This window comes from Amblyomma maculatum, chromosome 5, assembly GCF_055883805.1.
Source record: "Amblyomma maculatum isolate TAMU_Amacu chromosome 5, ASM5588380v1, whole genome shotgun sequence".
Classification (NCBI taxonomy): Eukaryota; Metazoa; Arthropoda; class Arachnida; order Ixodida; family Ixodidae; genus Amblyomma; species Amblyomma maculatum.
In genome coordinates, this window is record NC_139348.1 from 19,451,210 (window position 1) to 19,476,726 (window position 25,517).

Sequence of the window (25,517 nt, forward strand, 5' to 3'; positions counted from 1 at the left end):
GTCTAGACTTTGGACTGCTCCCGTGATTCGTGCCCCTAAGAAAGACGGCACGTGGTGATTTTGCGTGGACTACCGCCGTTTAAATGCCATCATCAAAAAGGATGTATACCCTTTGCCCCGCATTGACGACGCCAGAGAGGCAGCTTCTCATTTTTCCTGCGTAGATCTGCAACCAGGTTACTGGTAAATACTGGTGCATCCTGCAGACAAAGAAACCACGGAATGTCCAACGCCGGATGGAATATTTGAATTTAATGCGAGGCTGTTTGGGCTTTGCAATGCTCCTGAGACGTTTGAGAGATTTATGAACACGATACTGCGAGGCATGAAGCGTTACATATGTATATGCTATCTTGATGACGTCGTCATTTTTGGCAAAACGTGTGACAAGCATAAGAATCGTTTAGTGAGCATATTAGAATGTTTACATAACCCTGGACTAGTCCTCAATTCTACGATGTGTCGCTTCAGGGAGCGTCAAGCGTTGGTGCTCGGCCATCTCGTTGATGAGCAGGGCGTGACAGCAGCCCCTCAGACAACGGTAGCTGTGGAGTCATTTCAAGAACTACGGACAGCCAAAGAGGTGCAAAGTCTTTGTTGTTATGTTCCTTTTTCCGGCGGTTTATTCACAGGTTCGTGGACATCGCTTACCCGCTGACGTGCCTTCTTCACAAAGAAGCTTCGTTTGAATGGAATACCAAGTGTTATGCCTCATTCCGCCAGCTGAAGTTATTTTTACCTCACATTCTGTACTCCGGCATTTCGAACCCTCCCTACCAAAAGAAGTTCATACCGATGCGAGTGGTGTTGGCATCGTTACTGTTATGGTTCAGCGCAGAGTTGATTAGGAGCACGCTATTGGATATGTGAGCCACTCCTTCAGCAAGCGAGAGCGCTACTATACCGTCACAGAAATGGGATGCCTTGCTGTGATATTCGCTGTGCAGAGGTTGAGGTCGTACTTGTACGGGCACCCATTCACGATTGTGACTATCACTCCCTGTGCTGGCTCGTGAATTCTAGATCTATGCGGTCACCTGGCGCACTGGACGCTCCGTCTACAGGAGTGTAACTTGTACAAGAGCGGGCGCCGACATGCCGATGCAGACTGTCTAGCGAATGCCGCTGCCATAAACAGTGCGTGACAACGACAATTTAGACCCCTAAATTTGCATCATAGTCCCAGACATTTCTGACGTTGCGGTAATTAACAGTGAGCAGCATGACGATCTTTCTCTACAGCCTCTGTCTGGCGCCGCATCTAGCCAGGGAGTTTCTCTGTCTGCAGCGGTTTCTTGAGGAAAAAGAACTACTCACCTGTGGGCTCACAATAACTGCTTGTTGTTCCAAAGGCTCTATGCTCCTTTATTTTACATGTGACGTATGACGACCCCGCATCCGGACAACTGGGATCGAGTCGCACACTCCACCGAGCTCAAAAGCGGGTTTACTGGTCGAGAATGCGTTCCACAATACGTGGCCAGCTGCACGAGGTGTGAGTGTCATAAACGCGCTACATCCATTCCAGCTGGCCTACATCCCCCTGGGGCGGCTTCCAGCAGCTTGTTTGAGCAGGTTGAAAATGATCTGCTTGGATCTTTTCCTAAATCTTTCAATGGCAGTCGGTGGATCGTGATATGTGCAGAATGTACCTTACTCACTATTGTGAAACAGCAGGTATACCATCGGCTACCGTGCACCACGTGTCGCTGTTCTTTTTTAACTCGGTCCTCTTGCACCAGGATCTCCGCAACTAGTGATCAGTGACTGAGGCCGCCAATTCACTACCGATATCTTTGAGGAGCTGCACGTCTATGCACAGTTACCTACAGGCACTCAACACCATATCACCTACAGACAAATGGTTTGACTGAATTCATCAACAGGACGTTGACCAACATGCTTACCATATATGTGGGCTCGCAGCATAAGAAGTGGGACACCATACTACCCTACATCACATTCGATTTCAATATTGCAGCTCAATAAACAACCGGATATATTCCATTCTACCTCTTGTAGGCTTGTCCACCACGCTACACCCTCGACAAAATCTTGCCGTCTTCTACCAGTGAAAATCTAGATGTCGCCGAGATACTATTCTTGGCTGCAGAAGCTCGTCGGATTGCCACTTGCTATCGATTGCATCACAAGAGCGTTTCAACGACCGCTACGATGGCTGCCGTCGGCATGCTACCTACGCTTCAGGCGATATGGTTTGGCTTTGGCGTCCAGTCCGGCGCCGTAGATTGCGTAAAAAGCTACTCGCCCACTATAACGGCCCTTATCCGCTGGAGAGGCCGCCATTGGAAACTGACCCCGGCAACGTTTATTGCTAGAACCCTAGCTAGTGAAGCTAGTTTAGCAGTGCTCTTACAGGAACTAGAGGGTATGAAATGGGATGTCATAGGGCTTAGTGAGGTTAGGAGGCCGAATGAGGCATATACTGTACTGAAGGATAGGCATGTACTGTGTTATCGAGGTTTACCAAAGGGGCGACAAATAGGAGTAGGTTTCCTTGTCAATAAGTATATAGCGGGTAATATAGATGAATTCTATAATATTAGTGAGAGGGTGGCAGGCATCGCAATAAGGCTTAATAAGCGGTATAAACTGAAGGTTGTACAGGCCTATGCACCTACATGTAGTTATGATGACCAGGCAGTTGAAGCTTCTACGAAGATGTAGAATCGGCAATGCGAAACGTAAAGACGTACTAATGGGCGACTTCAATGCCAAGGCAGGGAAAAGCAGGCAGGAGACAAGGCAGTAGGTGACTGTGGCATTGGTTCTAGGAATAGCAGGGGGCAGTTACTAGTTGAGTTTGCAGAGCGCAATAACTTCCGAATCATGAATACCTTCTTCAGCAAACGGAAGAACCTGAAATGGACATGGAAAAGTCCTAACGGCGAGACTAAAAATGAAATCGACTTCATAGTGTGTTCAACCCCCGCCATTATCCATATCGTTGAGAGAACGGAATGCCGCGGCACACTCTCCTTCGAGTCGGCATATCTAGTCCGCTTCAGACGCCTCTCAGCGCTAGCGGGTGCTCGTTTTTGCGGCGCTCGCTCCGGCGGGCTTCAGCCTTGGTGCCGCCTCGCTGTGTTACGCCGCGCGTCCTGCTCCCTCCTTCTGGGCGTCGCCCCTGTTGTGTTCTCATAAATGCTGTGCTGCTTAGTTGTACACGAGCAAAGGAACTGGACACACGCTGAGGGTTAAGCGCAATCTACCAACTGAAGTTTTATTTCTTAGAGTAGGAAAAGGAAACACAAGCACGCGACGTAATCTGAGGATCATGAATACACACAAATCATAACAGTGCACTATAACCGCAAGTACAACTAAGCAATGAAACCATGAAAATGAAAATATGAAAAATAAACACCTTATTGTGCTGCTCGTGCTACTCGTACACAAGCCACTAACATTTGTGAAGGAGGGGGACTGCACCGCCTTGCTGCAGACATAAAGAACAGCAAGAATCTTGCGCTCCGACCCTTCTTTTTGTGAAGGCCCACAAAGAAGGAGCGCCATTCAGCGTGATTCGTGAGGACCGGGACACCTGGCAGAGGTGCGCGGCAAAGTTCTTGCAGAGCGCTTTGGATCTTCTGCTGGTTGGAGACCCCCATGTTGATTAGGGACTCGAGAGACCTCGTTTCGTTTCTTCGTGCGCCTAGCCCGGTGTTGTGCTTCTCAGTGGACGTTAAGGACCTCTTTTATAATATTTCGCAGAGGGAAGTGCAAATTGCTCTCGAGGAATGCATTGAAGCCTACGGGGCATTTGGCTTTCAGGACAAGTGTGGTGTTGCAGTGGATCGGTTCCCGAACATACTGAAAGCCTACCTTCAGTCACGTTTTGTCGAATTTGAGGGTGTGGTTCTCTCCCAAAAGGATGGCATTTGCATAGGCTCATGTAATGCGCCAATACTGAGGGATTTGTACTTGACCAGAGGCAGCTGCACGCTGCATCCGAAGCTAACTGAGTTGGGGGTTACAGGGTCATTCAGGTATGCCGACGATTTCCTCATTTGACTGCCATATGATCTGCACTTGGAGACCAAAACTGTAGATATCACTATTCCCACGTGCACATCATGGGCTGCAATTCACGTCAGAATGGCCCTCAGATTCCCAGGTCAAATTTTTGCATATCAGTCTGGTGTTCTCAAGCGACCACACGTGTTGGTTTTGTAAAACGAGAGGAGATAAGGGTATACTCTTCTTTGCATCCAGGCACACCAAGCTTGTAAAAAGAGGCATCGCACTGTCCTGCGTGAAGCAGGCCCTCTCTAAGTCATGTGACCATAAAATGGAAGATAGCTTGCTTCTCCAAATGGGCCGGCTTGGTTCGTCTGGATACCCCTTAAGGCTTCTAATTGGCGTTGCTGAACCTTACCTAAGAAACCTAAGAATACACCAAGAGCTTTCGCCTCCGAAGCGAACTGATGGAAACAAGCATTTCGCGGTCCTTCCTTATGTGCACGGCATTTCGCACCGGCTGAAAAAGATTGGGCAGAGGTTTTATGTGAAGGTTGTTTTTTCAGCTCCTCTAAAGTTTAAAAGTATTCTGCAAAATGTTAACCAGGAAGAATCTGCAGATGAGAAAAGTGCGTGCGGCGTTAAGCATGTTTCGCCTTTTGTTTCATGCTCTAAGGGGGTAGTTGACAAAATTCCCCTCTTGCAGCAAGTGCTACTTGGGGCAAACTGGGCGATGCCTCAATTAAATGGAAATGTCGTTTCCTGCAGGGTGCAATAAACATGGCGAACCATTGTCCGAATGTCTGAAACACGAGTGCAGCCCATATTTCCAAAACACAGATATTTTGACGCGGGCAACAGAAAACAGAAAGCGTGAGGTAATTGAGGCCTTTCGGATGGTTCCTGTGCAAAGAAGGCGATTACGTTAGCGCCCCTTCCGTAGCCCTTTCCCGCCGGGAAAATAGATATTGTGAGAAGAGAAAATCCTTCCATGAGGATCACACACCCGCGCGTGTCTGTTAGATGCTCGGGGGGGGGGGGGGGAGGGACTGAGTGCGATTTCATCCCAGGCTTAGATAAGGTGTTTAGTTTTCATATTTTCATTTTCATGATTGCATTCCTTAGTTGTTCTTGCTGTTACATTGCACTGTTATGATTTATGTGTATTCAGGATCCTCAGATTACGTCACGTGCTTGTGTTTTATTTTTCCTACTCTAAGAAATAAAACTTCAGTTGGTAAATTCGCTTAACCTCAGCGTTTGTCCAATTACTTTGTTCGTGTACAACTAAGCAGCGCGGAACTTATGAGAAGATGTTCCAACTAGCCCAGTCCCAAGCACTTTTTAGCCACTGTTGTGCCCCCGGCTCCTGGGGCGTAATCTCTGGGTAATTACGCTGGCTCTTGCCAGCAGCTCGCTGCTCCTGCTCAGCCAGCGGCACACCACTTCTTCCCCGGTATCCGAACCCGTGCCCCTGTCAGTACCCCTCGCCGCTACTACATTGAAGCGGGACCCCTACTACACCGGACTCCAATTATCCCGTGGCAGCCTACTGCAATCTCCCTCGGGGCGCAATCCACCTGGCCTCGGCCAGTCTTTTCTACGGGAAAAATTGTTCTCGGGCCTCCAACGCGTTGCCTTCCTGACGGTAACTGAGCATCACCCGCCACCCTTGCAGCGGTCCCTCCCGTTGGAATCCGCCAGCATTCTCAATGGCGTCAACGCACCGCCTTTTTAGCGGCTCTCTCAGCGTCAACCGCCGCGCCGCTTCCTCGGCAGGTGTTCTCAATTGTCCAGCCTGCTGCCGCCTAGTCCCCTCAAGGCAGCAGTCCTCCTGTTTTCGGCCAGTCTCTCCTGCGGACATCATCGTTCGTGGGCCCGGCCGGGCCGCCTTCCCGGTATGAACTATTGTAATTAACGCGCTCGGAAGTTTGTCGAGCAGCTTGCTGCTCGCATCGAAACTGCGCTTGTACGTGGCCTCGCTTTACCTTGTGGGGCTGCCTTTCCTGTATGCGTAAGGCAAGCCTGGAAGCCAGTTGTGGCTAAGCCGTGTAGTGGGACTGTGTGGCCTCCTGGACTCTGGACTCATGTGTGCGTCTCCGCCACACATATCCCTCATTCCCTTCCCCCTGGACACCAAGAGGTCCACCGCAGCTACAGGCTGGTATAAGTCTCGACCGGGAATCCCATTCCCTTCCCTCCAAAATCATAGCAACCACAACCACCAGCGCATTCGTATCTTGGCTTGAGGTAACCCACTGCGGCTTTGTTGTGCCAGGACGTATTGCAGCAGCAATGCTAAACAGGAAGGCCTGCTTACTCGGGTGGACGGGGCGAGGCCCAGCAGAGTGCGGCAGGAGTCAGACGCTTATCAGGGCCTCCTAGTTAGCTGCCTTCACGTGTGAGATGTACGCCGTATGCGTCTTGTGACCGTGGGGATGCTGACCCGCAACAGGGTGCGACGCGAAAGCTCGCATCTCAGACTCGAGTGCGTCTTAAAAACCCCCAGAGTCCGTCTGGGCGGCCGACAAGACCGCCGCAGGCTCGTAATCAGAGCTGTGCTCCTAGGGTACTGCATCGCAGGATGCCCCCAATGTGGTAGTTAGGCCTTGTCGACATCCCTCTCCACCTCCCTGCTAGGCTCCCGGGGACCACCAGACTACTCCGGAGTCTCAGTGAGCACAGGTTGCACAGCAGTCTCCGATGACGTTTTGGCAGCAGCAGCAGCAGTCACTAAGAGCGCGGCAGCAGGCAGTCCGCCGCCAGGTGCTCGCCGCCAGAGCGCTTGTATCCTGAGCGGCAGCTCGCGTTGTGGTGCCTATAAGCAATGCAATGGACGCAGCGCACCGCCGCAGATGCCACGCTTCAGAGGTCCTTAGCACCACAGCCGGAACGCACTCGGTCAATTCTCCGGTACTCGAGCGTTACTCGACTGTTGGTCACCGTCAGAAACATGGGTGGGGAACGTGTCATCTCCGACTTCACTAGCAGCGTCCAGTACCCGACGTGGCATCTGGTCTGGAAGACCACCTCTTAACCGACCGGATCTGGGGAAAGAGGTAGGGCGAGGGCTTCATCGCTGGCGCATGGCGGAAGACCGTAAACCTTCCGGTACGTCCACGAACAGAGCTCCCATGCGCTACAGCGGCTCCTCTTTACCGGCGAAAAGCAAAATGCCCCTCGCAACCAACCTGGTCGCGCAGGTCACAGCAGACGCGGCGGCCAGGAACCGAAGGCAACTGACGTTCTGCGGGTACTGCAGTCCTCCGAATCCGATGATATAGATGAGGGTACCTGCAGGAACTGGCGCCAGCATGCTGAACGTGCATAACTGCATCTTGGAAGGGCCCATTGCTGATGGTGGTCGCTCCATGACTTCACAAGGCGCTTGGGAAGCTACGACAGGCGGGACCTCCGAGGAGAAGGCAGGAAGAGTACAGGCATCCACTAACAGGATGGCGTATCTTGAAATTTGTTGTCTCGACGGGCAGAATTTCAACGCAGAAAGGCATTTATCGGCTACAATTGAATCCCCTATTATCAATCGTGGTTCCGTCCTCCAAGACAAAACGACATCAAGAAGTGCACTAGCGACCATCACAGCAGGTTTTTGAATTTAACGAACGGCATTTCAGTATTTCACTACAATATAACATCAGATGAATCTATGCTCACTGAAACAATATTTATTTACTATGTAGTGAAAGGAGAGCGGATTCACGAAGACGAGAAAGGACGACGAAATGCCGCTGCGCTGCTCGAGCTCGCTGGTTTTGTGCCTCGGTGGACTGTGTTCTTTTGCTGTTCGCCGTGCAGCTTACAGAGGGCTATATTCCCTGTTGAACACTCAGTAAAACCCCTTTCACTTGGTGGAGGTGAGGATTTCCGTCTGCCCTGGAGCTTCGCAGCCGACACTGCCAACAACAGCCATGACCGACACTACCACCCCTAGTACAACCAGCTCCTCCTCCCCCGTCTTCTGCGCTGGATCTTTGCGCCAACGGGACCCTCCAATCTTCAGCGGAACCGGCGACAGATGGGCTTTCCTTATATACGCGGGTTGGTACTCCCACCAAATGAGACGATGGTCTCAAATTAAATTAAAGGCTATCTCATCGTGGTCTGCATTCAAGACTAGTTTTGCCAATATCTTCGGCCGGCCTGCAGTGCACAAGCTGCGCGCTGAGAAACGGTTGCGCGGTCGTGCACAACTACCTGGAGAGAATTTTACAAGCTATATTGAAGATGTTGTAGACATCAGCAAGCACGTGGACACTTCAATGACAGAACATGCCAAGACCGGTCACATTTTACAAGGAATTGACGACGACGCGTTCCAGATGCTTCTGGCCAGAAATCCACCAACCGTCGTCTACGTAATCAATGCTTGCCAAAACTTTGAGGAATTACACAAGCGCCGTAAAATCACTCTATCCTCGCTCTCCCACCAGGAGCCTCTTGCAGCTCTAACACCTGACGCAGAACAGTTCTCCTTGCTGCCACAAATAAAGCAGTTTGTTAGAGAAGAAGTTGCCACAGCATCACAGCAGTGCCACAGCATCCCAAATACCTTCTCAGTTCAAGACGTTGCTGAAGAAACTAAAGCAGACCAGCAGCATACAAATACTTATCAGTGCTGTCCAGCACTCCACACATAGCAGCTGGGTATCAGTTGAACTGAAGCCATTTTCCTCCATAAAGACTGAACTAACAACAACATCTGAGGGCATTGTCCTTCGAGGAATGCACCTAGTTCTTCTCACTAGCCTGCAGAAACAAGCAGTGCTGCTCGCCCACAAGGGTCATCAAGGGATTGTCAAACAAAACAAATGCTGAGAGAAACCGTTTGGTTTCCAGGCATGGACAAACTAGTACACACTTTGAATAAAAGCTGCCTACTATGTCAAGCAGTCATTGTCCAAACAAAGCAAGAACTACTTGCCATCACTGAACCACCGAATAATCCCTGGGAGGAAATTTCGGTTGCCTTTTGTGGTCAGTTCCCAGATGAAAAGTACGCTATGGTGGTAATAGGACTTCCCGCGATACCCAGTAGTACAAGTCACACATTCCACGAGTGCGAACAACGTGCTCCCCTTGCTGCGACGAGTGTTTTGCCAGTTCGGAATCCCTGCACAGGTAAAAACTGACAATGGACCACCATTTAAAGGCAGATAGTTTGCTGCACTCTCAAAAGAGTTAGGATTCGGCACCATCGGATCACACCTTTGTGGCCTCGAGCTAATGGTGAAACTGAACGGTTCATGAGAACATTGAAAAAGCATGTTCACACAAGTCAGTTTGAGAACACAGATCGGAAAGTAGAGCTTGACACTTTCCTGATGTCATACAGATCTTCCAAACATCTTACAACAGGAAGATCACCATATGAACTGCTGTTTGGCAGACCAATGAGGCGTCTTACCCTGAAGCTCCTTCGCACATTGAATACTTCATCATCATCATCAGCCTGATTATACCCACTGCAGGGCGAAGGCCTCTCCCATATTTCTCCACTTAATCCGGTCCTGTGCTAGCTGCATCCACTTGACCTCTGCGAACTTCTTAATCTCATCCGCCCACCTAACTTTCTGCCGCCCGCTGCTACGTTTTCCTTCACTTGGAATCCAGTTTGTTACCCTCAGCGACCATCGGTTATCTTCTCTTCGCACTACATGTTCTGCCCATGTCCATTTCTTCTTCTTAATTTCCACTATAATGTCGTTAACTTTAGTTATTTCTCTCACCCACTCTGCACGTTTTCTATCTCCTAATGTTACCCCTACCATTTTTCTTTCCATAGCCCTCTGGGTTGTCCTCAACTTACGTAGAACTCTCTTGGTTACCCTCCACGTTTCAGCCCCATAGGTGAGTACAGGCAAGATGTAACTGTTGTATACTTTCCTCTTGAGCGATACCGGTAAGCTGCTAATCATAATCTGTGAGTGCTTGCCAAATGCGCTCCATCCCAATCTTATTCTTGTTATTTCCGTTTCATGGTCCGGATATGCGGTTACTACCTGTCCTTAGTAGACATATTCGCTTACTACATCCAGTACTTGGCTACCTAATGTAAACTGCTGTTCTTTTCCGAGGGTGTTGAACATTACCTTAGTCTTCTGCATATTCATTTTCAAGCCTACCTTTCTACTTTTCCTGTTTAGGTCACTAATCATTATTTACAGTTCATCCCCCGAGTTGCTTAGCAAGGCAATGTCATCAGCAATACTTACAAAGGTTGAAAACAACCGCGCTCGAGAAAAGGGCATACAACAAATATCATGCGGACGCACGAAGACATACTTAACCACATCGCTTCTCTATCGGTCAACGGGTCCTGTGCAAGCAAAAGACGCGACTAGTCCACTCCATACTATGATCCAGACCCTTATATCATTGTAAGCATTCATGGATCACAAATCAAGGTATCGAGAGGAAAAAGACTAATCACGCGAAACTCAAGTTTTTTTTTCAAGAATGTCTCTGGCCTCAAACAAGCATATGCCACAACACCACTCGACCGCGATGACATAATATACCACCCCCTGTAGTGAACCAGCCTACACCTCCTATATTGCATCCGCCTATACCACCTGCATTGCACCAGAGTTCTCCAACACGGTGCTATCCCCAGAGAAACAGAAAACCTCCGTCTGACTTTGAGACCTCACTTTGTGACTGTTTGCCAGTGAGAGACCTTTCTACAGTGGTCTGTAACAGTATGGGCACATCCATTTAACTTTCCCCAAGGAGGGTAGTGTAGTGTTTGTAATCGGCATCTAGCCAAATGTTACCACTCTGTTGGCCACTATGGAATAAAAACATGGCGGCTTAACTAACAGGCTCGCTTTGTCAGTGTCTCGCCCAATCTATCAATCTGACCCCATCACAGTCTCCAGGAACACTAAGGCAACCAATCCTTCGCCACTACGACCCGACAGCACCCACCGAGGTCCATACCGATGCGAGTGGCGTTGTCCTCGGAGCTTTCTTGGCACAACGGAAAAACGGCTTTAACGAATGTGTCATCGCGTACGCGAATCGTGTCCTCTCTAAAGCTGCATCCAACCACTGAGTTACGGAAAAGTAGTGTTAGCAAATTGTGTGGGCACTAACGAAATTCCGACCTACCGGCACGGTCGCCAGTCTGATGTCACAACCACCACGCGTTATGTTAGCTGTCCTCTCTTAAAGACCCGTCCGGCCGCCTCGCACGATGGGCTCTCCTCCTTCACGAATTTGACACCCGCGTTTTAAATCACTCTGGCCGTAAACACATGGACGCCGACGCTCTGTCTGGTTCTCCCCTCTCCAACGAACCTGCTTGCTCCACGGCGACTGATCCCGTCCTCTCGTCTCTAACCATCGCTGATATGCCTGCGGAGCAGCGCAAAGACCCGTGGCTAGCATCTCTTATTGACATCGTGTCCACTCCTAACGTTGCTGCGCCTTCTCGGACTTTACGCCGTCAAGCACCACACTTTGCCCTACGAGACGGTCTTCTCTACCGCCGCAGATATATGCCTGATGGTCGACGGTGGCTTCTCGTCCTTTCCCGCCATTTACGACATGAAATGTGCATCTTTTTCCATGGCGACCTTCAGAGTGCCCATCCTGATGTAGTCTAGACATTGAGAAGAATTTCTCAACACTACTATTGGCGCGGCATGTACGGTTATATTCGCAAATACGTCCGCTGCTGCATTGTCGGTCAGCACCGCAATTCATCCACACCTCGTGCTTCTGGCCCCTTACAACCCCTTCCATGCCCGGCCCGCCATTTTGATCGCGTTGGCGTTAATCGTTACGGGCCACTGGCCTGCACGGTCTCTGGGAACCGCTGGATTATTGTCGGCATCGACCACCTCACCCGATATGCGGAGACCACAGCCCTACCTGCCGCTACTGCCCGTGAAGTTGCCCTGTTTTTGCTTCATTATTTTGTTCTTCGCCACGGCACGCCGTGTGAGCTGCTGAGTGACAGAGGCCGAGTCTTCCTTTCCAACGGCGTTGAAGCTCTACTGGCCGAATGTCGAATCATACATCGGACCACCACAGCCTATCACTCTCAAGCTAACGGCCCGACTTAGCGTTTCAATCGTACTCTCGGAAATATGCTCACGATGTACGTTGCCACCGATCATATTAACTGGGACACTGTTCTTCCCTTCGTGACGTACGCTTGCAACACCGCCACGCAGTCAATTACTAGATTTAGCCCTTTCTTCCTCCTTTATGGCCGTGAGGCATCGTCCACGATGGACACTATATCACCATATCGTCCCGACTCCTCCGAGTGGACTCCCCTTTCCGACGCTAAGCATGCAGAGGAATGTCGCCAGCTGGCCCGCAGTTAAGCATCGGAATCGCAAGGGTGTCAAAAGCATCGTCATGACAACGGTCAGACGCCACATGTTTTCCCTACAGGATCCCTCGTTTGGCTCTGGGTTCCTGGCACCCACCGGGATTGTCAGCGAAATTTTGAACTGAACTGCACGGCCCCTACAGCATCGTTCACCAAACCTCCCCTCTAAATTATATCGTGGAGCCATTCACTCCCTCTTTGGACATGCGTCATCGCGGCCGCGAAACTGTGCACGTGAGCCGCCTCAAAACGTACTACGACCCGGTCGTCTTGTCCTCGCCATAGTTCGCGAGGGTGGCTCCTCTTCGCTCCCAGGGAAATTGTAGTGAACGGAGAGCAGATTCACAAAGACGAGGAAGAGGACGACGAAGTGCCGCTGCGCTGCTCGAGCTCGCTGATTTTGTGCCTCGACGGACTGTGTTCTTGTGCTGTTCGCCATGCAGCTTACAGAGGGCTATATTCCCAGTTGTGCCCTCAGTAAAACCCAGTTCAACTACATTAAATAAATATTCCGATGACCCATCATTGTTAGTTTCGGATAGGTTCTAGCGAGTACGCCCTGACGGGATGGTCGGTAACGGTTCGGGCAGATTGTGCCATCTGGTGCACGGAGGGCACACCTAATGTTTATTTGAATGGCAGTAATAGCTCTAGATGCCGCAACGTGTGCGAAAATTGGCTATATTAAGCTTGTGCTTAAACAACCATTTTCGCCTTTTTAGTAGCCCACTCATTCACTATAAACTCACAATAATGGCGTTATCTTCGGCCGAACTTTTCATGAGTGCTTCTGCCGACTCCAGAGGACATGGTCGCCTTCATAAGCGACAAGCTGTTTTTATGACAGCCGAGGGGCAAGGGCAACTAAGGCCTTCAAGATCGACAAGAGAGCTTTGAGCCTCATGAGCAACGCGAACAAGAATACCTTCAGAAGAGCGAGGACATCTGCTTCGGATGTCGACAGTTCGCGAGAGCGGGGTGCTTTTCGCAAGTTGCAGGCGAGAGCCCGCGCAGGCAGCTAAGCGATTGTTCACACAAGCACTGCGCAGACATTTGATGCTTCCTTCATCATTTGTGATGCCTTTAATTGACGTCGATGCTAAAAAATTCCCAGTGGTTGCCGGTGTTCATGCGCGAACTATTGGGGTTAAATTTACTAATAACCCACTTCAAACCACTACCAGAAGTGCTTCTTGTAGGGACTCTGTCATTGCACGACACGTCAATGTAACCAGCGCGAATTGTGTACATTATTGGAGTTTTTCATTCCGTTACTTGCTGTCCTGTCCTCCACAGCCGTCATAAAAACGTTTTTTTTTCTCAAAATATGTACCTAATGGGAACAGAACACTGGTCAACACGAATGCATTCATTCAGTCGAATAATCTAGTCGTACAGCGAAATATGCGTGACATCGCATTTTTTTGTTACGATTCATTGTCTTGAATCTCATTGGATTGGCTTCCTCTCTGTACTTTTCCAACATTTTGCTTTGCTGCGACTTGGGTTACGCGGTGGTTCTGCATGTGCGCACGAAATAAAACAAACTGCGGTGTGGATGCTTCACAAGTGGGTAAGATAGAAGCTTGGCTCATTTTGAAAATTTCTATCGTTAGCGAAGTCTGTCAGCAGATGTGTGCACGTGATTCCGCAGGATATCGGCCAAGTTCTGCCTAACGTAAAGAAAAGAGATCATCTTTAGCCGTTAGTTTAAATCCTACCCATCCGATCACCAACACAACGCGTTAACCGATTACACAACACCGGCACCTGAGAGGCATATCTTAGTTCTACATGTCTAGCATTCCTGCCACTTCCAGTGCAATGTAGGAGCGCGACGACGGAACCTTCCGCCCGGTCTCTGGGAGGGAGTTGGGCGCACGCTATCTGCTGCCTGCTATGAAGACCAAGCGAACAGTCTGCTTTATTAGATAATCAAGAAGTGGTTCGCAGGTTTTATTGGGCTAGACCTAGAGGACCTATTCATCAATTCTCATGAAAGGCGGAGATTGTTTTGCGAGCTTTTCGCCTCCTAACCTACCACTATCTGCTGAGTTCACAGAGCCAAGTCATACACAAAGCATTGTTCAAGGGATATGAATGCGCCTGACTGCATCGCTTTTCAGCGGGCACTGTGGCATAGGGAGGGATTTAACAATGGGCTTACACAGGTGTTCACTGTGTATGTTGGTCTGTTTCCAGATTAAACTTATGCCTGTTTTCGATCCGACGGTGCGTTCCTTTCCGTGTTTCCGATCCCCCGAACATTAGTCAACGTGTTGTGTTTGTGGCATTTGTTGCTAAGTGATGATGCGGAGTGTAATCCTAGACTCGATTCACAGAAGGTAGAACCTTCGGATGGCTTAGTTGAAGTGCTGAAACGAGAAGAATCTAGATGAACACTGCAAAATAATTAAAACCCTTCAGAAGTTCATTGCCTCTTCAATAACAGACCTGAAAGAAAAATCGGAATTAGTCTTCCAGGTGATTTCTGATATGCAAGAAAGACTACAAATTGTTGAGCAACAGACGGCCGGTCTGCGACTGCATTTGAGCTTTGGCAGACCGTCCTTGATGAGTTAAGCAATTGCGTAGCTAGCGTTGAAAATAACACGTACTCTTTGCTGAAGGACAAATGACGCTGGGGATCGTTGTCAAGGAAATAATTTGATATTTTACGAAATTCGTGACTCCGGAGTTAAAACGTTGTTCGAGTCCGAAATAAAAATATTAGAAGGCTTTGCAGTGTGCTCAAAATAGATATACCAATTGACAGCATAGCCAAGGCAAACCGACCAAGACAGCTTACCATGGGAATAACGGGACCAATACTACTAAATTTTGAGACGTACCAAAGCAAACTGCTAGAACTTTCCAAGTGCTCAGATATAAACAATGTAAATGACAACTCCAAATCTATGAGCAAAGATTATTTCTCTGCTACGTGACACTACCGCCAAAAGGTAATAGAATTCTGGAAAAGCACGAAAATAACATTTCAACTGCTACAAAGAACATATTCAAGAGGTTTCAGGAAACGTAAGTTTGTATAAAAGATAAGATGAGAAACCCGTTTTGACAAAGATAACGGTAACAGCCCCGGCGTTGTTTCGTTCCTATCTATGTGGCCATGTTTTTACCATCGTCGCCGTACGGCATTCGATTTGTTGGCGCGGTCAGCTTGCCCAATGGGCTTTCTGGTTGCTAGAGTTTCATACAAAAGCGGCCGTCAACATGCTGACGCTGACTATCATGCTTGCCAGTTTCGTCAACTGGTAGTGATGGCGACAATTTTGATGACTAGCTGGCGCCTATCTCAGCAATGGTTCCTGATCCTCAACTGTTCCAGACAGAACAACGCAACGGTCAGACTTCGGCACCACTCTTCCCTGCCGCTCATGCTTCAAGAGAGGCGCGTTTTGCGTTCGTGTCGGCCTACTTTACAAGAAGAATTTCAACCCCAGATGTGCATGCTTTCTTCTTATGCCGGAAGATCTCCTCATTTCGGTTCTTGAAATGATGCACGACGATGCCACTTCGGTCCACTTGGGTGTCGCCCAGACCCTTAATCGCACACAGGAACAATTTTGCTGGCCGAAAATGCGTCAAACTATTGTACGTATCCAGTTGTGTCAAGTGCCAGCAGTACAAGCTCCATATTTCCCATCCACCAGGACGGCTGCACTCTTTTGTGCATTCAACCGCATCATTTGAGCAGGTGGGCATCGACATCTTGGGTCCTTTACGCCTTGTTTGAACGGTAACCGGTGGATAGTGGTATGTGCCGACTATCTCGCTTGATATCCAGAAACAGCCGCCTTATGATCAGCCACCGCTTACGAAGAATTCCTTTAATTCTGCGCTTTTATCGTCCGGCGACATGGCCCTCCTAGAGTTCTGATCAGTGATTTTGGGCGCCAATTTACGGCTGATGGTATTGAAAATTTCCTTTGCCTCTGTTCCTGCGATTACCGGTACTCTGCGCCGTATCCCCCTCAAATGAATTGGCTTGTTGAACGCAACAACCGCACTCTGACCACTATGTTGGCTATGTACGCGGATTCTGATCACAAGAACTGGGATGACATCCTGCCTTTCATTACATTATGGCATCGCAGCGCTTTCAGACAAGGACAAAGGACTAGGGACACACACAACTGCGCTGATGTGTGTGTCCCTAGTCCTTTGTCCTTGTCTGAAAGCGCTGCGATACCATAATGTTTGATAACCACCACCAACTAGCCCAGCAGTACACCCTACATAATTTCATTACATACTTCTCAGCATCAGACGACTGGCAACAGGCCGTTTTACCTTCTTTAGGCTCGAGTTTCCGGCAGCTCTTTCGATACCATCCCTCCTTTTTCCCTCCACAACGAACCGTGTATGGCCGCCACTCTATGTCGAGCCGGAGAACAACGTCTCATTGTCCGCCTACGCATACTGGACTCACAGGAACGTTCGAAGGAGCGTTATGCCATCTGACGCCTTCATGTTTGTTACGTCCCCAGTGATTAAGTGTTGCTGTGGACGCAACTGCGCAAGCGTGGTTTAGCCGAGAAGCTGCTGTGTCACTATAGCGGCCCTTTTTTCGTTGTGGAGCACCTCACTGACGTGAACTATGGGATATCACGCCACGCTAAAAGTGGCTGATGGTCACGCAGGACCCAGGTGGTGCATGGCGGTCGGCTAAACATGTTCTATCCTAGGCCGCTTACGTAAACTGCTTGGCCTGGGAGCCTCGTCTGTGAAGGGGAAAGTGTAGGGGGCTTTGGGACTCATAAGAAAGAAGAAGCTGGAGATAAAGAAGAAAGAAACAGGCGCTGGCCTGCCCTGCGGATTCGGAGTGCCTGGAAAACAAATAAACACTCCCGTTAGATACTGAGTACGAAACAATATTTAACTAACTAACCACCGCAAACCGGCCGTGTCACTTGTCTACGCTGCTATGCAAACTTTAGCAGAGAATGATTTTGTCCAGCTCAGCTGTGTTACTGTTTCCTTGCTGCTGAGCTGAAAGGATATATTCGTGAATACAACTGCGATCGCAGTGTTCAGCGAGGGATGTCTGCATAGAGAATGAATTCAATAAAAGACAGGAATTTCGAAGGAGGTCGCACCAATGTAGTCACTGTTATTTGAACCAATTTGCAAAAGTTGAACAACCTTCGCTGCATCGCTACTTGCAAAGGAAATGATGTGGATGACGTCACGCTTATATTTCCTTCGTAGTCAGCGCCATAGCATATTCGGAAAATGAAGAGCCTAGGGGTTTATTGAAATTCGGGGAAGTGGGAATTTTTTTTACCTCCATTCGAATCACAGGGGAGCGATTATATTTGTTTCAGTGCAATGCACTCTTTGGAAGATGAGCGCCGGATATCCGACCAAATTACGTGCATCAGACACCGATCATAATCTGAAAGTTGACGTTCATTTAAAAAAAATTGCATATTGTCAGGTGGTGAGAAGCCAAAAGACGGCACAACATGGCGACAGGATGAACGAAGGTTTAATGTCTGGCATAGCGCGAGTGCTCCTCTCGCGCCACTGCCGATCTTCTTCGCAACACTTCCCGGGGCCACCGAGCGATCATCCCGATTGCTTTGTTGACATCGATGGTGACGTGATGGTGTAGATGGTCAAGAAAAGATATAAGAGAATAATTCGCTTGCCATCACGATGACGATGAACACGGGGATGCTTGATTGATCCGCCTCCCCTGGAGCTGTTCAACCATCCGCCACCTGAGTTCATGGGACCGATGGCTCGAGGTCGCGACGAGCGGCTGGGCGGGGGCTGCATATACATGTCCGGCTCCTTTGGGCCTTTCGCGTTTTTCGAGTCCTTCGTCTCGCATCTGGTTGGCCTGTCTGTTCTTGTCTTCAGATCTGGGTGGTATTCGGTCGGGTCTGGGCAGGAAGGCCAAGGGCGAAGCTGTTCGGCGATGTCCCAGGGGCCTCGGTTGAGGATCCCGGCTTACAGTTGGCGTCGATGCTCCAAGGCGAGGATGGGGATTACACATGGCGCACCTCCACCAAAATGTTGCGTGGTGACAAGCAAAAAGACGGCACAACATGGAGACAGGATAAATGATTTAATGGCTGGCTTAGCGCGAGGGCTTCTCTCGCGCCACTGCCGATCTTCTTTTTCGCAACAATATAATTTTTTACTTTTTTTATGCTTACTATAGTTGCCGCTATAAAGCCTACCTTGATTCTCGGAAACAACGTCAGGGTGCCCTAAAGTCTACGTAGGTCAGTAACGCAAAAACACTGCTAGTTCATAGCACATCCTGTTGGATTGCCCGACACTATGATCGCGACTCCGACGATCTCTGGCGCTGCATATGTATACCCAAAGACAGCACACACACAAGAGAATTAAACCAAGACGTTCACACAGATGATGCGCTCGCTACCAGCTGCCTGTCTTTGTGGTACGAAGAAGAAGAATGCACCACAGAAAAACGTACAGTTACAATAAGAAGAGGAAGCAAACAAAAGATGCCGAATGCGAAGAAATTCAGAATGAAAAAAAAATAAATGAAACTAAAACGAAAATGACAAAGTCTAACTTCTTGTCACATTGTCCGAACGGAGAAGTATCACCTCCTTGGTGTTGAGCGCCGACAGAATACTCACTCATTCCCCTTCTTCCCCCGAAATGATCTTGAATGCTTCACTAATCTGGCTTTTAAAAGTGTCTTTTGCACCATCCAGCACCTTGGACTCGGCGAACCTTGGTACACAATAGGTGACCCTCAAGTACTGTTGGTCGTATTCCGTTTTACAACGAGAGCAATGGGTCACCAGGTTTCTTGGAGTAGACAATGTGGCACACAAATTTCAGTGTTCCCTCAGCCTTTCATTGATGCATCGGCCTGTTTGCCACACAGAGGCCTTCCCACATGTCAGGGGGATCTTGTCCACGACACCTGTGCGGCATTTCACAAAGCGTTCCCTGTGCAGTACTCCGCATCCTTCCTGAGTCTCGCTCGTTTCATTCACATTCCTACACATACTTTAATCTTCGTCATGGCAGACAGCATGACCCTAATTTCAAATCGGCTAGCTTCTTAAAAATGTGTGATATGCTATGTACGTAGGGCAGGACAATAACCTTTCTTATCTTTTCAGTCTCTTTACGTTCTCTTGTTCGGGGTCGCATATTCTTCAAACAGCTTTCAGCCGCAGATATCAGCATGCTCCTCGGATATCCGCTTCATTTCAACTTCTCAATCTGTACGTTTACACTGTCGCCCATCAAGTGCGGCTAGGATTTGATCAGCGCCTGCCGTAAAAACGAGACAGCCAGCCTCCGCTTAATCAACTTAGTATGACCGGAGTCGTATAGAAGAAGGACTTTTGCCCCTCGTGTCCTATAAAACCAACACTTGCGGACTTCATGAAGCACAAGTCTGATATCTAGGTACAGGGTCTGTGTATTATCTGGTTGCTCAAAGGTGAACTCAAGCCCTGGATATGCTTTAGAGAATAGTGCCTCAATGCTCGCAACGTTGCTCTGTGTGTATTCTTCATATGGCAGGCAAATCAAAACCTCATCGACATATCGAAGTGCCTGAGGAACTCCAGCTTCATTCATGTGATTAAAAAGTGTCCTATTACCCTTAGCAAGGAATAGGTCACTCAATATAGGAGCTATTGAAGATCCTATGCAAATTCCATCTTTTTGCTTCAAAACGCTTCCCTCAATCTCAACATACAAGGATCGGAAATAGACTGACCTAAAACCTGGTCAGTGCTGTTTAAAGAATATGTAACCCCGAACAAGAGAACGTAAAGAGAGTGAAACGAGAAGACAGGTTATTGTCCTGCGCTATGTATATGGCATATCACAGCTTTAAGTAGATAGCCAGCCGATTTGAAACTAGGGTCGTGTTGTCTGCAGCGAACAAATTAAATGAAACGAGCGAGACTAAGGAAGGATGAGTAGTACTGCACAGGGAACGCTTTGTCAAATACCGCACAGGTGTCGTGTACAAGATCCCCTTGACATGTGGGAAGGCATATGTGGGGCAAACAGGCCGATGCATCAATGAAAGGCTAAGGGAACATTTAAATTCGTGTGCCGCATTGTCCGCTCCATGAAACCTAGCGACCCATTGCTCGCGTTGTAAAATGGAGTACGATCAACAGTACTTTAAAGTCACCTATTGTGTACCAAGGTTCGCCGAGTCCAAGGTGCTGGATGGTGCAAAAGACACTTTTAAAAGCCAGATTAGTGAAGCATTCAAGATCATTTCGGGGGAAGAAGGGGAATGAGTGAGTATTCTGTCGGTAGCGCTCAACACCAATGAGGTGATACTTCTCCGTTCGGACAATGTGACAAGAAGTTAGACGCAATTTGTCATTTTCGTTTTAGTTTCATTTATTTTTTTTCATTCTGAATTTCTTCGCATTCGGCATCTTTTGTTTGCTTCCTCTTCTTATTGTAACTGTACGTTTTTCTGTGGTGCATTCTTCTTCTTCGTACCACAAAGACAGGCAGCTGGTAGCGTGCGCATCATCTGTGTGAAAGTATTGGTTTAATTCTCTTGTGTGTGTGCTGTGTTTGTGTATAACCATGCAGCGCCAGAGGTCGTCGGAGTCGTAAAGCCATCTAGCCCGCTCGCAAGTACTACCAGATAGCGGTCCTCGTCTATACTCGAATAGATGGCGTGTATGTATGCGTATTTACCTAGGTAATTGTAAACAGCCGAGCCGATGAAAGTTCATGAAAACTACGGTGCTCAATGCATAGCGCTATGTTGTGCTGAAGTGAGAACTTGACGACAACGATGTTTTCTGCACAGTGCCGATTTTTTTTTTTTTGCAAGGAATATCGGCGGCGGCGATAGTATTGTGCTTCCATTCCTGGATCAGGGAAGCAGTACATTCGGGCGCGATTTCGAATACCAGTAGCGACAAACGTGTATGGCTAATGATAGTTAATGGGAATAGGCCTCTCTACATTCCCTCTCTAGATTCTGTCCGTGCAACTCATGATCGAAGAAATGCTTCGGCGTGAACATTCACAGTGTCGCCTTATCTTTCAGAAAAGGCGACAATTCCAATTGAGAAAAATGTTTTTAAAGTGAAGAAGAAAGTTTGAAGAACAAAAGCTATTGCGTTCTGTAATGATAGGCAGCTAACCAGGTTGGCAAAGGGGATCAGTGACTGCAAGAAGGCTCGTTTGAATGTGTTTTTCACTGTTAAGACTCATAAACCGGACTGGCCTTTCAGATGTATTGTGAGTGAACGTGATGCGTGGCAGCAGCAGATCAGCCGGTATCTTAGTAAACATTTAAAATGTTTGGAGTTTGATGATCCCTTTGCTACTAAAAATTATTTTGAAGTCATCAATTTTTAAAAAGATCAAACCAATATTGCGTACTTTTTTTATGATGTAGATGATTTGTTCTATTCGGTGCCGCATTTTGAATTGTTTGCACCGGTGCGGGAATGCATTGAACGTAATGGCACTATAGACTATCAGAACTCTGCTGGTGTCAATGTTGACAATTTTCTAGCCCTACTCGAGTTTTACCTTAAGTCCACTGTTGTGTAGTTTGGGACCGATATGTATGTGCAGAGAAGGGGCATTTGTATAGGGTCATGCGTTGCCCCAGTTCTATGTAACATTTTTTTATCTTTTGTTGACAGAGCAATTTATACATCCCTTAATGGCCCAGGTTTTAAAAAATTTAGATATGTTAATGATTTCTTAGTCATTTGAATAAGGGCTCTGCAGTGATGCAAAGTGTGGAAAGCGTTCTTTCTATTTTTAAGATACAAGGAAAAGGACTTACTTTTACTCATGAGCTACATGTGGACAACAAATTGCAGTTTATTTATTTAAATATGAAAATTTTTGATGAGGAAGTGTGTTGGGAGTATTTTCCCAGGGCTAAAAAAAAGGTACTTCCATGTGGTTCAGCCCATTCAAAGACTGCTAAAAGAGGGATAGCTTCCCTTTGTTTGGAGTCGGCCTTGTTAAAATCATGTGTACATATGGCAGAGGAAGGCTTCAATAACCAATTACAAAGGCTTGAGGTGGCTGGTTTCACGGCTATGATTATTTGTGGGTTAGCAGAGCCTCTGCTTCAGAAAATGAAAGGGAAAAAAAGAACGGCAGATTGGTTGAGAAATAAACGCCCACAAGTGATCCCTTATATACATAGAGTTGCGCACTGCCTGAAAAAGGTGGCAGGTAGGTTTGAGGTGCCAGTTGTGTTTTCTCCTCCCCAAAAAACTGGGCGGGTTGTGTGCATTAATACGAAGGAGAAAGAAAGCACAATGTGATAAGAAGCATGTAAAGAGTTTTATTGGATGTCGGGTGGAAGTGATTTATGAGATTCCACTGACGTGCGGTAGAGTATATATAGGGCAAACTGGAAGATGTATCAATGATGGAATGAGGGAACACTAGAAGTCTATAGAAAATGGAAAGGGGTCAAATTTACCCCTGCATTGTCAGAAGTGCAAGTGTGAGCCATTGTTTAGCAGGCTTAATATTTTAGGGAAGAGTTGGGATAAGATGGCGCGCGAAATTTTAGAGGCGTTCAGGATACAGAATAAAGAAGACAGATGTATTAGTGAAGCGTCGTTGAGTTTACGTAGAAAAGAATTTAATTTTATTGAGCAATCTTCTTGAGTAATGCAAAGAACAAATTTATTATCGGGCCTAAAGCTGTTATTCTTGGACACCTCTCACGTATTGTGGCCATGGTAGTTTAAAAATTCTTTTTTCCTCAAGTACATGGACTTCGTTGCTTCGTAGACATGTTGGCAGGTTACAGTTTTTTCAATACAATAGGGACTTCACAAGTGATGTTTTTTGGATTGGCATGTTGGCAGGTTACAGTTTTTGAATACACAGGGACTTCACAAGTGATGTGTTGTGGATGAACATGTCCTACTGCACATGTGTGGTGGTGGTGGTTATTAGTGTGTGACTATGTGACTATGTGGTGGTCTCTGTGGCTGTCCAGCGTGGTATTAGTTTCTGAGCAAAGCAGAGGTGTGGAGAAGCAAGTGAGTGTAGAATTGGTGACAGCCATGCTTGGACGATGTTTATGTTCTGCGGGGAAGAAAGTGCTAATACCCCCTTGGCAAAGAAGAGGAAGATGAGAAGATGTACTTGAGTGTAGAAGAGTGGTGAAGAGGAAGTGTTTTCAGATCCATATTATAGTTGGTAGTGTGCGCGTGTGTTGTGTCTCTTCGCTTGTGTTTGTGTTTGTTGCGCCACATTTCTGGGTATTATTCAAAGTGATGTTGCAAAGGCCATGGCCTGGGTCCGCTGTAAGATCCGAAAACCTGGAACAGATATTGAATTGCGCTTCTTGTGTGGCCCACGCGTATACAATGTCATTGAGATATATGGGTTGATTTTTTCACTTTTGATCACTTCAGGATAATAAAACTGCATTCTGTCTCCTACGGGCGCTCGTTCATACATAGATTGTTTTCAAGGTCATATCAAACTTGCAAGAATGCAAACTAGTTATACCGATCTTAAATGACTATCTTTCTATTCTTCTTGGTTATTGGCAGTAGTATTATGCAGAAATCGATTTGGAAGAAATTGGCTTAGGTTGTTTGGTTTACAGGTTTTATCATCCACCGGCCGCATCGGTCTTGAGCGATGCCGTAGTGTATATATCTGCAAATTTATATCTCCTAGCATGCTTTAGTGTACACTAACGTCATGCACTACGCGGGTACATTGCCTTTGACCTCTATCAACCCTCCCCGGCCCCGCGGTCGGCATTTGACCCAGCGTCCTTAGGTTCAGCACTCAGAGCCTTAACTACTGAGACGCCACGTTGAGGCGGAGAGAAATACTTAGAGGTTTACTTAATACAGCTTAAACGCTGAAAATGCGATCGCCTCTCTTCCCTCCGCTCAACTTCTCATCTCAGGAGCAGAAAGTGGCAGTGCCATGATAACAGTACCATGTTGATATCGCAACTCGTCTGTTTAATGGAATATTCATTCGTCGTTTCCTTTAAAATTTTGCAAGAGCAGATTACAAACGCTTTCGTTGAACGTCCTTACCTGCCATATGCAAAAGGTTTGGTAAACGATTGTTCATTTTCATCTACTTTTCATAATTACTCTTATTGCTGTTCTTTATCTCAAAGCCCGTCTAGACAACGTGAATTCGGCATTCTCAGGCAGTCGGCGTGGCATATTGTTTTGAGCAATCGGCCGCGGAGAGAAAGGATGGCGATGCGATCCCTGGTGGTGCCACAATTATTTTCTCTGTCAGTTCGTGCGCACACATTTTTGGCCAATGCTAAACCTGCGCCACGCATGAGCCTGTTCTTGCCCTAAAGGAGGGGGGGGGGGGTGCTGCTTAGCGCGCTCAGAATTTCGAATTTGGGATGTTAAACTTATAAACTTTTATTCTGCTTCCAAAGCAAGCTGGCTCGGCACAGGGGAAAGACATGGCTCTCAATGCGTATATACCTGATACCAGATTTGCTCTAATGTTATTCATTTTTTTGAAGAATACCTTTTCCAAAATAACGAACTGCAATGCTGAATCTTGGATTTCTATCTACATTGACTGTATGAATGGTTAATATGCATATTTGTTCTATAAATTTAGGGGAACGTTTTTGAAGAAGACTCCTCTTAATTTCACCCTTACAGGCGTGACCTCCAGAAACATCAGGCCCAGCACAATGAACGACTGTTCATCTGTAACATCAGGCCCAGCACAATGAACGGCTGTTCATCTGTCATAAGTGCCGAAGGGGATTTAAGTGGAGAGGATGTTTGCGCATACACCTGGAGCGGCATACTCAAACCGCCCAGTATGAGTGTGCGCAGTGCCTGCGAACCTTCCCAAAACCCGAAGACATCAAGAAACACCTGGCCGAGCTCCGGCACCGTTGAAAAGTTATCTCAATAAAAAATTCACTGCTATATCACACCAGCTATGTGATTTGCTTCTCGTCAGATATAGAAGCGCAAGCGCTCAACAGTGGTTTATTAACCTCATCATCATCCGCATCCTGTCCTGTGCTAGCTACATCCATTAAACTCAGCGAATTTCTTAATCTCATCCACTCATCTAACAATCTGCCACCCCTTACCAAGGTTACCTTCCCTTAGAATCCAATTGCTTAGTATTCCATCAGTTATGCTTTCTTCGAACTACA

At 47.6% G+C, this 25,517-nt stretch overlaps 1 protein-coding gene across 1 annotated transcript in view; it reads left to right on the forward strand.

Annotated features, from left to right (window-relative positions):
• LOC146187835 (uncharacterized) overlaps nt 1-25,307 on the forward strand; it is a 72,686-nt gene extending 47,379 nt beyond the window's left edge. Inside the window, exon 4 of the mRNA XM_084604931.1 lies at nt 25,006-25,307. Within this exon, the coding sequence (XP_084461057.1) occupies nt 25,006-25,267 (262 nt within the window). The 3' untranslated portion in view covers nt 25,268-25,307. The remainder of the gene's footprint in view (nt 1-25,005) is intronic.
• The last annotated feature ends 210 nt before the right edge of the window (nt 25,308-25,517 follow it).